Source organism: Oncorhynchus clarkii, chromosome 3 (genome assembly GCF_045791955.1).
Source record: "Oncorhynchus clarkii lewisi isolate Uvic-CL-2024 chromosome 3, UVic_Ocla_1.0, whole genome shotgun sequence".
Classification (NCBI taxonomy): domain Eukaryota; kingdom Metazoa; phylum Chordata; class Actinopteri; order Salmoniformes; family Salmonidae; genus Oncorhynchus; species Oncorhynchus clarkii.
Window position 1 is genome coordinate 89,429,061 of NC_092149.1, and position 14,324 is coordinate 89,443,384.

At 44.6% G+C, this 14,324-nt stretch overlaps 1 protein-coding gene across 1 annotated transcript in view; it reads right to left on the bottom strand.

The window, feature by feature from the left end:
• LOC139386378 (bone morphogenetic protein receptor type-2-like) overlaps nucleotides 1–14,324 on the bottom strand; it is a 133,797-nt gene that overhangs the window by 25,880 nt on the left and 93,593 nt on the right. The window contains exons 6-7 of the mRNA XM_071131925.1: nucleotides 10,134–10,364; nucleotides 1,742–1,856 (exon numbers count right to left, since the gene is read on the bottom strand). Coding sequence (XP_070988026.1) covers nucleotides 1,742–1,856; nucleotides 10,134–10,364 — 346 coding nt within the window. The remainder of the gene's footprint in view (nucleotides 1–1,741; nucleotides 1,857–10,133; nucleotides 10,365–14,324) is intronic.

The following is a 14,324-nucleotide window of genomic DNA, read 5'->3' on the forward strand; positions in this document are numbered from 1 at the left end:
CGAGATAGAGAGAAGAGGAGGGAGGGGGGAGGAAGGGCAAGAGAGCGAGAAGGAGGGCGAGAGAGAGAGAAGAGGGAGGGAGGGAGGGAGGGAGGGAGGGAGGGAGGGAGGGAGGGAGGGAGGGAGGGAGGGAGGGAGGGAGAGAAGATGAGGAAGGGTGAGAGAGAGAGGAGGGGAGGGAGAAGAGGAGGGAGGAGGAAGGTCTCTGAATGTCTCCATGTTACTGTCTGCTTTATGTTCATGTCATGACTTAGAGCTCCTTGCTGAATACTGCAGTTAATACTACGGTTAAACTGTAATATTACACTATATAACACAGTACTACGGTTAAACTGTAATATTACACTATATAACACAGTACTACGGTTAAACTGTAATATTACACTATATAACACAGTACTACGGTTAAACTGTAATATTACACTATATAACACAGTACTACGGTTAAACTGTAATATTACACTATATAACACAGTACTACGGTTAAACTGTAATATTACACTATATAACACAGTACTACGGTTAAACTGTAATATTACACTATATAACACAGTACTACGGTTAAACTGTAATATTACACTATATAACACAGTACTACGGTTAAACTGTAATATTACACTATATAACACAGTACTACGGTTAAACTGTAATATTACACTATATAACACAGTACTACGGTTTAACTGTAATATTTATTACACTATATAACACAATTGTAAATGCATAAATATTTATTTTCCCTTTTCTACTTTAACTATTGAACATAATATGACATTTGAAATGTTTTTATTATTTTGGAACATTGATGAGTGTAATGTTTACTTTAATTGTTTATTTCACTTTTGTTTATTATCTACTTCACTTGCTTTGGCAATGATAACATATGTTTCCCATGCCAATAAAGCTCTTGAATTGAATTGCGAGAGACAGAGACAGACAGACAGACAGACAGACAGACAGACAGACAGACAGACAGACAGACAGACAGACAGACACAGAAAGAGAGAGAGAGACACAGAAAGAGAGAGAGAGACAGAGAGACACAGAGGGAGAGACATACACAGAGAGAGAGAGACAGAGAGAGGCATACAGAGAGAGACAGACAGAGAGAGAAAGACACAGAGAGAGACACACACAGGGAGAGAGACATACAGAGAGAGAGACAGACAGAGAGAGAGAGAGAGACACAGAGAGAGGAGAGAGAGAGACAGAGAGAGAGAGACATACAGAGAGAGAGACAGACAGACAAAGAGAGAGAGTCACAGAGAGAGAGACAGACAGAGAAAGATAGACACAGAGAGAGACAGACCGAGAGAGCAGCCCTATAAGGCCCCAGCTTGATGCCTTCTCCCTAGCCAGAAGCCCAGGAGCCTGTCATTTGATGAAGAACAGAACAGTGTGTTAGCTCTCTGGCATGACTCCATTCTCTCCACTGGGAGTAGAGGATGATATGATAAAACCAATTAGAGCATCTCTGTTTTCCTCCCTGGCTTTCTAAACATGACATTAGGGAGTAGAAATACCATGGGCCTTTTGCCTAACATATTCTGCTTTAGGAAAAACATGACTTACAACCTAAATCATCATCATCCTCAATATCCTCCCTCTCCTCCTCCCCTCCCCCTCCTCATCATACAGGCTTTGAGGTCTCAGTATAAGTCTGTGTTCTCAAGGATTTTTTATTCACACACAGACTCACTGGGCTAAAGAAAGATGAAGGTCCCAGAGCTCTGACTCCTACCTCCTCTCAGCAGCTCAGTGTGCAGGTAGGCCAGCCCCCGTGTGACAGAGTGTGTGAGGCGACAACAGCTGACCCAGTCTCCTGTCTGCAGACTCAGGTACTGACACAGAGAACCCTGGAGAGGAGAACAAAAACATTACTTTACTATTTCATCGTAGACACACATACAGATACAGGTTGGAGAGTCGGCTGTCAGCTCACTTCCCACCAGAGTTAAAGTAGAGGAGGATGAGGAAAGAAGAGGTCGGCTGTCAGCTCACTTCCCACCAGAGTTAAAGTAGAGGAGGATGAGGAAAGGAGAGGTCGGCTGTCAGCCCACTTCCCACCAGAGTTAAAGTAGAGGAGGATGAGGAAAGGAGAGGTCACTTTCCACCAGAGTTAAAGTAGAGGAGGATGAGGAAAGGAGAGGTCGGCTGTCAGCTCACTTCCCACCAGAGTTAAAGTAGAGGAGGATGAGGAAAGGAGAGGTTGGCTGTCAGCCCACTTCCCACCAGAGTTAAAGTAGAGGAGGATGAGGAAAGAAGAGGTCACTTCCCACCAGAGTTAAAGTAGAGGAGGATGAGGAAAGGAGAGGTCGGCTGTCAGCCCACTTCCCACCAGAGTTAAAGTAGAGGATGAGGAAAGGAGAGGTCGGCTGTCAGCCCACTTCCCACCAGAGTTAAAGTAGAGGAGGATGAGGAAAGGAGAGGTCGGCTGTCAGCCCACTTCCCACCAGAGTTAAAGTAGAGGAGGATGAGGAAAGGAGAGGTCGGCTGTCAGCCCACTTCCCACCAGAGTTAAAGTAGAGGAGAATGAGGAAAGGAGAGGTCGGCTGTCAGCCCATTTCCCACCAGAGTTAAAGTAGAGGAGGATGATGAGGAGAAGAGGAGAAGGTGGAAGAGGAGGGAGAAGAGGAGGAGGAGGAGGGAGAAGAGAAGGTGGAAGAGGAGGGAGAACAGGAAGGGGAGGAGGAGGAGAGAGAAGAGGTGAAGGTAGAAGAGGAGGGAGAAGAGGAAGGGGAGGAGGAGGGAGGAGAAGAGGAAGGGGAGAAGGAGGATGAGGAAGAGGAGGGAGAAGAGGAAGGGGAGCAAGAGAATGATGCGGGGGGAAAGCAATAGGAAAGGGGAGGAAGAGGATGAGGAGGAGTGGTAAGAAAGGGAAAAGAGGAAGAGGAGGGAAAAGAGGAAGGGTAGGAAGAGGGAGAGTTACAGACATGCTCAAAGTGAGCTGCTGACTTTTTTCAGTTTTGTTGTGTTTTTAGAATGAGATAAACACTCAAATCTAAAAAAATAATTCAAGACAAGAAGTACCTTTGTCCATCAAATGAATAAGTTTTGACTCTCGCTAGCTAGCTACACCACAAAAACCTAGCCAGCAGACTAACAAGCTAGCCAGAAGAAACGAGCTAGAAAAAACCTGGCAAGGGGAGTTAATGCAACTACATCAAACGACCAAACTGAGTGAGTCAACCAAAAACGAGCACGGACTCTAACTTTAAACATATCTTCTGTTTTTTTTGTGTGTGTGTGTGAAAACGTTTCACTCAAAGTCTTGAACAGAAGCCAGATTGATTTTTTTCTAAATGATGGTACAACAGACCACATTTATACCCTCCACTCTAATTGGCAAACAAGTCAACCAAAACAAAGGCACAATCTGCTCGTGTTTTGTAGACTTCAAGAAAGCATTTGATTCATCTTGGCACAAAGGTTTTTATATAAACTAATAGAAAGTGGTAATGGAGGGAAAACACTAAAAACAAATGTGTGGTTAAAACTGGCAACAAGCTTCTCTCAGTCTCTCAGGGACGTGGAGTGAAACAGGGCTGTCCAATAAGTCCAACACTATTTAACATCTAAATTAATGAATTGGCCAAAACATTACAGGAATCTGCAGCACCTGGTCTCACTCTACACAACCCTGAAATCAAGGCACCTGGTCTCACTCTACACAACCCTGAAATCAAGGCACCTGGTCTCACTCTACACAACCCTGAAATCAAGGCACCTGGTCTCACTCTACACAACCCTGAAATCAAGGCACCTGGTCTCACTCTACACAACCCTGAAATCAAGGCACCTGGTCTCACCCTACACAACACTGAAATCAAGGCACCTGGTCTCACTCTACACAACCCTGAAATCAAGGCACCTGGTCTCACTCTACACAACCCTGAAATCAAGGCACCTGGTCTCACTCTACACAACCCTGAAATCAAGGCACCTGGTCTCACTCTACACAACCCTGAAATCAAGGCACCTGGTCTCACTCTACACAACCCTGAAATCAAGGCACCTGGTCTCACTCTACACAACCCTGAAATCAAGGCACCTGGTCTCACTCTACACAACCCTGAAATCAAGGCACCTGGTCTCACTCTACACAACCCTGAAATCAAGGCACCTGGTCTCACTCTACACAACACTGAAATCAAGGCACCTGGTCTCACTCTACACAACCCTGAAATCAAGGCACCTGGTCTCACTCTACACAACCCTGAAATCAAGGCACCTGGTCTCACTCTACACAACCCTGAAATCAAGGCACCTGGTCTCACTCTACACAACCCTGAAATCAAGGCACCTGGTCTCACTCTACACAACCCTGAAATCAAGGCACCTGGTCTCACCCTACACAACCCTGAAATCTGCAGCACCTGGTCTCACTCTACACAACCCTGAAATCAAGGCACCTGGTCTCACCCTACACAACACTGAATCTGCAGCACCTGGTCTCACTCTACACAACCCTGAAATCAAGGCACCTGGTCTCACTCTACACAACCCTGAAATCAAGGCACCTGGTCTCACCCTACACAACACTGAAATCAAGGCACCTGGTCTCACCCTACACAACCCTGAAATCAAGGCACCTGGTCTCACTCTACACAACCCTGAAATCAAGGCACCTGGTCTCACTCTACACAACCCTGAAATCAAGGCACCTGGTCTCACTCTACACAACCCTGAAATCAAGGCACCTGGTCTCACCCTACACAACACTGAAATCAAGGTTAACCACAAGTTCTGTCAGACCTGGGCTCTGACTGTTAACCACAGGTTCTGTCAGACCTGGGCTCTGACCGTTAATCAAAGGTTCTGTCTGACCTGGGCTCTGACCTGGCTGCCCAGAGAGGACAGTCTGGCTATAGAGACCGGTCGTCACAGACAAACCTGGCTGCCCAGAGAGGACAGTCTTGCTATAGAGACCAGTCGTCACAGACAAACCTGGCTGCCCAGAGAGGACAATCTGGCTATTGAGACCGGTCGTCACAGACAAACCTGGCTGCCCAGAGAGGACAATCTGGCTATAGAGACCGGTCGTCACAGACAAACCTGGCTGCCCAGAGAGGACAGGCTGTGTTCACTCTGCTCCAGGGGAGAGGTAGAGACCAAGCTGCTTTCCTATTACACTGTGACAAATACTCAAATTAAAGAGAATATTTCTTTCCCAAAATTATCATTCAGTACAAAGAATTTGAAACTATAAAATCAAATATTTATTGGGTGAAAAGCCAGACTGTGTACCTGAGGGACAGCCAGACTGTGTACCTGAGGGACAGCCAGAATGTCTACCTGAGGGGACAGCCAGAATGTCTACCTGAGGGACAGACAGAATGTCTACCTGAGGGGACAGCCAGAATGTCTACCTGAGGGGACAGACAGACTGTGTACCTGAGGGACAGCCAGAATGTCTACCTGAGGGGACAGCCAGAATGTCTACCTGAGGGACAGCCAGAATGTCTACCTGAGGGGACAGCCAGAATGTCTACCTGAGGGGACAGCCAGAATGTCTACCTGAGGGGACAGCCAGAATGTCTACCTGAGGGACAGCCAGACTGTTTACCTGAGGGACAGCCAGAATGTCTACCTGAGGGGACAGCCAGAATGTCTACCTGAGGGACAGACAGAATGTCTACCTGAGGGGACAGCCAGAATGTCTACCTGAGGGGACAGCCAGACTGTGTACCTGAGGGACAGCCAGAATGTCTACCTGAGGGGACAGCCAGAATGTCTACCTGAGGGACAGCCAGAATGTCTACCTGAGGGGACAGCCAGAATGTCTACCTGAGGGGACAGCCAGAATGTCTACCTGAGGGACAGCCAGAATGTGTCCCTGAGGGACAGCCAGAATGTCTACCTGAGGGACAGCCAGAATGTCTACCTGAGGGACAGCCAGAATGTGCACCTGAGGAACATCAGACTGTTGAACAGCTTCGATTACCATCAGACTGTTGAACAGCTTCTATTACCATCAGACTGTTGAACAGCTTCTATCACCTTCAGACTGTTGAACAGCTTCTATTACCATCAGACTGTTGAACAGCTTCTATTACCAGACCATCAGACTGTTGAACAGCTTCTATTACCATCAGACTGTTGAACAGCTTCTATCACCTTCAGACTGTTGAACAGCTTCTATTACCATCAGACTGTTGAACAGCTTCTAATACCATCAGACTGTTGAACAGCTTCTATCACCATCAGACTGTTGAACAGCTTCTATCACCATCAGACTGTTGAACAGCTTCTATCACCATCAGACTGTTGAACAGGTTCTAATACCATTAGACTGTTGAGCAGCTTCTATCACCATCAGACTGTTGAACAGCTTCTATTACCAGACCATCAGACTGTTGAACAGCTTCTATTGCCAGACCATTAGACTGTTGAACAGCTTCTATCACCATCAGACTGTTAAACAGCTTCTATTACCATCAGACTGTTGAACAGCTTCAATTACCAGACCAGCAGACTGTTGAACAGCTTCTATAACCATCAGAGTGTTGAACAGCTTCTATTACCATCAGAGTGTTGAACAGCTTCTATTACCATCATACTGTTGAACAGCTTCTATTACCATCAGACTGTTGAACAGCTTCTATCACCATCAGACTGTTGAACAGCTTCTATTACCATCAGACTGTTGAACAGCTTCTATCACCATCAGACTGTTGAACAGCTTCTATCACCATCAGACTGTTGAACAGCTTATATTACCATCAGACTGTTGAACAGCTTCTATCACCATCAGACTGTTGAACAGCTTCTATTACCATCAGACTGTTGAACAGCTTCTATCACCATCAGACTGTTGAACAGCTTCTATCACCATCACTGTTGAACAGCTTCTATTACCATCAGACTGTTGAACAGCTTCTATCACCATCAGACTGTTGAACAGCTTCTATTACCAGACCATCAGACTGTTGAACAGCTTCTATTACCATCAGACTGTTGAACAGCTTCTATCACCATCAGACTGTTGAACAGCTTCTATCACCATCAGACTGTTGAACAGCTTCTATTACCATCAGACAGTTGAACAGCTTCTATCACCATCAGACTATTGAACAGCTTCTATTACCATCAGACTGTTGAACAGCTTCTATTACCATCAGACTGTTGAACAGCTTCTATTACCATCAGACTGTTGAACAGCTTCTATCACCATCATACTGTTAAACAGCTTCTATTACCATCAGACTGTTGAACAGCTTCTATCACCATCAGACTGTTGAACAGCTTCTATTACCATCAGACTGTTGAACAGCTTCTATCACCATCAGACTGTTAAACAGCTTATATTACCATCAGACTGTTGAACAGCTTCTATCACCATCAGACTGTTGAACAGCTTATATTACCATCAGACTGTTGAACAGCTTCTATTACCATCAGACTGTTGAACAGCTTCTATTACCATCAGACTGTTGAACAGCTTCTATTACCATCAGACCGTTGAACAGCTTCTATTACCATCAGACTGTTGAACAGCTTCTATTACCATCAGACTGTTGAACAGCTTCTATTACCATCAGACTGTTGAACAGCTTCTATCACCATCAGACTGTTGAACAGCTTCTATCACCATCAGACTGTTGAACAGCTTCTATTACCATCAGACTGTTGAACAGCTTCTATCACCATCAGACTGTTGAACAGCTTCTATTACCATCAGACTGTTGAACAGCTTCTATTACCAGACCAGCAGACTGTTGAACAGCTTCTATTACCATCAGACTGTTAAACAGCTTCTATTACCATCAGACTGTTAAACAGCTTCTATTACCATCAGACTGTTGAACAGCTTCTATCACCATCAGACTGTTGAACAGCTTCTATCACCATCAGACTGTTGAACAGCTTCTATCACCATCAGACTGTTGAACAGCTTCTATCACCATCAGACTGTTGAACAGCTTCTATCTCCATCAGACTGTTAAACAGCTTCTATCACCATCAGACTGTTGAACAGGTTCTAATACCATCAGACTGTTGAACAGCTTCTATTACCATCAGACTGTTGAACAGCTTCTATCACCATCAGACTGTTAAACAGTTTCTATCTCCATCAGACTGTTGAACAGGTTCTAATACCATCAGACTGTTGAACAGCTTCTATTACCATCAGACTGTTGAACAGCTTCTATCACCATCAGACTGTTGAACAGCTTTTATTACCATCAGACTGTTGAACAGCTTCTATCTATCTAAGATGTAGGGATCATGTGAGGGTAATACTCTATGAATTTTATAATTAGGCATGTGAAGGCATGTGAACATGTGGATTATTGTGATAACTCCCGACTAAAGGTTGTTCTATATAATTTTCCTTTGCTAGCTAGCTGGCCAACTAAAGCTAACATATGATCGCGTCAAATAGCTGAAAAGATATATGCAAACTATGTACACGGTCATTTGTTTTACCTTTGTTTCTATTGTTGCCATTTCTTATATCCTTTATAATGATCCTGATAAATCAATTCACCTGGATCAGAGAAGCTGTCAGTCTCTTCACATTCCTTCTCTCTATGGCAAGGTGGACATCACATAACAAAAACCTGCAACATCTAGCACAGGGACAGACCGGCAAGATAGGGAAGACAGGGAGGCTTATGTATTGCCCCATGCTTTTTTCTGGGAGAGAGTGGATGAAGTTTATGAATGTATGGCTGGGATGTGGGACAGTGGATGAAGTTTATGAATGTATGGCTGGGCTGCGGGACAGTGGATGAAGTTTATGAATGCATGGCCGGGCTGCGGGACAATGGATGAAGTTTATGAATGTATGGCTGCGCTGCGGGACAGTGGATGACGTTTATGAATGTATGGCTGGGATGTGGGACAGTGGATGAAGTTTATGAATGTATGGCTGGGCTGCGGGACAGTGGATGAAGTTTATGAATGCATGGCTGGGCTGTGGGACAGTGGATGAAGTTTATGAATGTATGGCCGGGCTGCGGGACAATGGATGAAGTTTATGAATGTATGGCTGGGCTGTGGGACAGTGGATGAAGTTCATGAATGTATGGCTGGGCTGCGGGACTGTGGATGAGGTTTATAAATGCCTGGCTGGGCTGCGGGACAGTGGATGAAGTTTATGAATGTATGGCTGGGCTGTGGGACAGTGGATGCATCTTGATAATTCAAATAGAACTGTTACACAGGGATTATGGTGAATAACTCCCTGGTATCAACCAATGACAATCCATGATCCAAACAACAGGTCTTGTAATAGTATAGAACATATAGAGGATGACAGTGGTGAAAGACAGACTGTGTCAAAGGACAGGAGACTGGATTTGAACATATGCTGACACCAGAGGCTGTGGCATTACCCCTAGACCAGCCAGGCCACAGTGGGTACAGTACTCACATGAGGGTAATATCCCAGCCAGGCCAGTGGGTACAGTACTCACATGAGGGTAATATCCCAGCCAGGCCAGTGGGTACAGTACTCACATGAGGGTAATATCCCAGCCAGGCCAGTGGGTACAGTACTCACATGAGGGTAATATCCCAGCCAGGCCATAGTGGGTACAGTACTCACATGAGGGTAATATCCCAGCCAGGCCACAGTGGGTACAGTACTCACATGAGGGTAATATCCCAGCCAGGCCAGTGGGTACAGTACTCACATGAGGGTAATATCCCAGCCAGGCCAGTGGGTACAGTACTCACATGAGGGTAATATCCCAGCCAGGCCAGTGGGTACAGTACTCACATGAGGGTAATATCCCAGCCAGGCCAGTGGGTACAGTACTCACATGAGGGTAATATTCCAGCCAGGCCAGTGGGTACAGTACTCACATGAGGGTAATATTCCATGACCAGTAGGTACAGTACTCACATGAGGGTAATATTCCATGACCCGTAGGTACAGTACTCACATGAGGGTAATATTCCATGACCAGTAGGTACAGTACTCACATGAGGGTAATATTCCATGACCAGTAGGTACAGTACTCACATGAGGGTAATATTCCATGACCAGTAGGTACAGTACTCACATGAGGGTAATATTCCATGACCAGTAGGTACAGTACTCACATGAGGGTAATATTCCATGACCCGTAGGTACAGTACTCACATGAGGGTAATATTCCATGACCAGTAGGTACAGTACTCACATGAGGGTAATATTCCATGACCAGTAGGTACTCCACGCGTCCATCGGCTGTGAGTCTCTCGTCTCCTACGATGAAGCGTGCGATGTTATCGTGCTCCAGCAGTGGGACACGGTAGATGGCTCGCTCGTTGACAAAGTTCAGCCGGTTCTGGTAGGTGAACACCTTGACCGCCACGGGGCGCTCGTCTAAAGAACCTTTATACACTGAGCCATACCGCCCACGACCAATCAACTGGGAGAGAGAAAGAGACAGAGAGTGAGAGTGGAAGAGAGAGGGGCGAGGGAGAGAGGAAGAGAGAGGGGAGAGGGAGAGAGTAAGAGAGAAGGAGGGGGAGAGAGGAAGAGAGATAGAGGGAGAGAGAGGAAGGGGCCATCCATTATAAGCTAGTAAGGTGATAACAATGCCATTCTAGTCTCACCTCTAGGAGTTTAAAGGTCAACTCAACTCCACGTTCAGCACAACACCAGTGTCTACATACTGTATGACATCATCAATAAAAAAACATTGTCAAACACTGAGATTCGCGGTGTCCTGGAGAGCAAGAAAACGACCCTCCCTCTGGCTCGAGAGAAACAACCCTCCTCTCTGGCTAGAGAGAAATGACCCTCCTCTCTGGCTAGAGAGAAACGACCCTCCTCCCTGGCTAGAGAGAAACGACCCTCCTCTCTGGCTACAGAGAAACGACCCTCCTCTCTGGCTACAGAGAAACAACCCTCAAATCTCTGGCTACAGAGAAACGACCCTCAACTCTCTGGCTACAAAGAAACGACCCTCAACTCTCTGGCTACAAAGAAACGACCCTCAACTCTCTAGCTACAAAGAAGCAATTCAATTTCAATTTCAATTCAATTCAAGGGCTTTATTGGCATGGGAAACATGTGTTAACATTGCCAAAGCAAGTGAGGTAGACAACATACAAAGTGAATATATAAAGTGAAAAACAACAAAAATTAACAGTAAACATTACACATACAGAGGTTTCAAAACAGTAAAGACATTACAAATGTCATATTATATATATATATATATATACAGTGTTTTAACAATGTACAAATGGTTAAAGGACACAAGATAAAATAAATAAGCATAAATATGGGTTGTATTTACAATGGTGTGTGTTCTTCACTGGTTGCCCTTTTCTCGTGGCAACAGGTCACAAATCTTGCTGCTGTGATGGCACACTGTGGAATTTCACCCAGTAGATATGGGAGTTTTTCAAATTTGGATTTGTTTTCGAATTCTTTGTGGATCTGTGTAATCTGAGGGAAATATGTCTCTCTAATATGGTCATACATTGGGCAGGAGGTTAGGAAGTGCAGCTCAGTTTCCACCTCATTTTGTGGGCAGTGAGCACATAGCCTGTCTTCTCTTGAGAGCCATGTCTGCCTACGGCGGCCTTTCTCAATAGCAAGGCTATGCTCACTGAGTCTGTACATAGTCAAAGCTTTCCTTAATTTTGGGTCAGTCACAGTGGTCAGGTATTCTGCCGCTGTGTACTCTCTGTTTAGGGCCAAATAGCATTCTAGTTTGCTCTGTTTTTTTGTTAATTCTTTCCAATGTGTCAAGTAATTATCTTTTTGTTTTCTCATGATTTGGTTGGGTCTAATTGTGCTGTTGTCCTGGGGCTCTGTAGGGTGTGTTTGTGTTTGTGAACAGAGCCCCAGGACCAGCTTGCTTAGGGGACTCTTCTCCAGGTTCATCTCTCTGTAGGTGATGGCTTTGTTATGGAAGGTTTGTGAATCACTTCCTTTTAGGTGGTTGTAGAATTTAACGGCTCTTTTCTGGATTTTGATAATTAGTGGGTATCGGCCTAATTCTGCTCTGCATGCATTATTTGGTGTTCTACGTTGTACACGGAGGATATTTTTGCAGAATTCTGCGTGCAGAGTCTCAATTTGGTGTTTGTCCCATTTTGTGAAGTCTTGGTTGGTGAGCGGACCCCAGACCTCACAACCATAAAGGGCAATGGGCTCTATGACTGATTCAAGTATTTTTAGCCAAATCCTAATTGGTATGTTGAAATTTATGTTTCTTTTGATGGCATAGAATGCCCTTCTTGCCTTGTCTCTCAGATCGTTCACAGCTTTGTGGAAGTTACCTGTGGCGCTGATGTTTAGGCCAAGGTATGTATAGTTTTTTGTGTGCTCTAGGGCAACAGTGTCTAGATTGAATTTGTATTTGTGGTCCTGGTGACTGGACCTTTTTTGGAACACCATTATTTTTTTGGTCTTACTGAGATTTACTGTCAGGGCCCAGGTCTGACAGAATCTGTGCATAAGATCTAGGTGCTGCTGTAGGCCCTCCTTGGTTGGTGACAGAAGCACCAGATCATCGGCAAACAGCAGACATTTGACTTCGGATTCTAGCAGGGGGAGGCCGGGTGCTGCAGACTTTTCTAGTGCCCGCGCCAATTCGTTGATATATATGTTGAAGAGGGTGGGGCTTAAGCTGCATCCCTGTCTAACCCCACGACCCTGTGTGAAGAAATGTGTGTGTTTTTTGCCAATTTTAACCGCACACTTGTTGTTTGTGTACATGGATTTTATAATGTCGTATGTTTTACCCCCAACACCACTTTCCATCAGTTTGTATAGCAGACCCTCATGCCAGATTGAGTCGAAGGCTTTTTTGAAATCAACAAAGCATGAGAAGACTTTGCCTTTGTTTTGGTTTGTTTGGTTGTCAATTAGGGTGTGCAGGGTGAATACATGGTCTGTTGTACGGTAATTTGGTAAAAAGCCAATTTGACATTTGCTCAGTACATTGTTTTCAATGAGGAAATGTACAAGTCTGCTGTTAATAATAATGCAGAGGATTTTCCCAAGGTTACTGTTGACACATATTCCACGGTAGTTATTGGGGTCAAATTTGTCTCCACTTTTGTGGATTGGGGTGATCAGTCCTTGGTTCCAAATATTGGGGAAGATGCCAGAGCTAAGTATGATGTTAAAGAGTTTTAGTATAGCCAATTGGAATTTGTTGTCTGTATATTTGATCATTTCATTGAGGATACCATCAACACCACAGGCCTTTTTGGGTTGGAGGGTTTTTATTTTGTCCTGTAACTCATTCAATGTAATTGGATAATCCAGTGGGTTCTGGTAGTCTTTAATAGATGATTCTAAGATCTGTATTTGATCATGTATATGTTTTTGCTCTTTATTCTTTGTTATAGAGCCAAAAAGATTGGAGAAGTGGTTTACCCATACATCTCCATTTTGGATAGATAATTCTTCTTGTTGTTGTTTGTTTAGTGTTTTCCAATTTTCCCAGAAGTGGTTAGAGTCTATGGATTCTTCAATTGCATTGAGCTGATTTCTGACATGCTGTTCCTTCTTTTTCCGTAGTGTATTTCTGTATTGTTTTAGTGATTCACCATAGTGAAGGCGTAGACTCAGGTTTTCCGGGTCTCTATGTTTTTGGTTGGACAGGTTTCTCAATTTCTTTCTTAGATTTTTGCATTCTTCATCAAACCATTTGTCATTATTGTTAATTTTCTTTGGTTTTCTATTTGAGATTTTTAGATTTGATAGGGAAGCTGAGAGGTCAAATATACTGTTAAGATTTTCTACTGCCAAGTTTACACCTTCACTATTACAGCGGAATGTTTTACCCAGGAAATTGTCTAAAAGGGATTGAATTTGTTGTTGCCTAATTGTTTTTTGGTAGGTTTCCAAACTGCATTCCTTCCATCTATAGCATTTCTTAATGTTACTCAGTTCCTTTGGCTTTGATGCCTCATGATTGATTATTGCTCTGTTTAAGTAGACTGTGATTTTGCTGTGGTCTGATAGGGGTGTCAGTGGGCTGACTGTGAACGCTCTGAGAGACTCTGGGTTGAGGTCGGTGATAAAGTAGTCTACAGTACTACTGCCAAGAGATGAGCTATAGGTGTACCTACCATAGGAGTCCCCTCGAAGCCTACCGTTGACTATGTACATACCCAGCGTGCGACAGAGCTGCAGGAGTTGTGACCCGTTTTTGTTGGTTATGTTGTCATAGTTGTGCCTAGGGGGGCATATGTGGGAGGGAATGCTGTCACCTCCAGGCAGGTGTTTGTCCCCCTGTGTGCTTAGGGTGTCAGGTTCTTGTCCGGTTCTGGCATTTAGGTCGCCACAGACTAGTACATGTCCCTGGGCCTGGAAATGATTGATTTCCCCCTCCAGGATGGAGAAGCTGTCTTCATTAAAA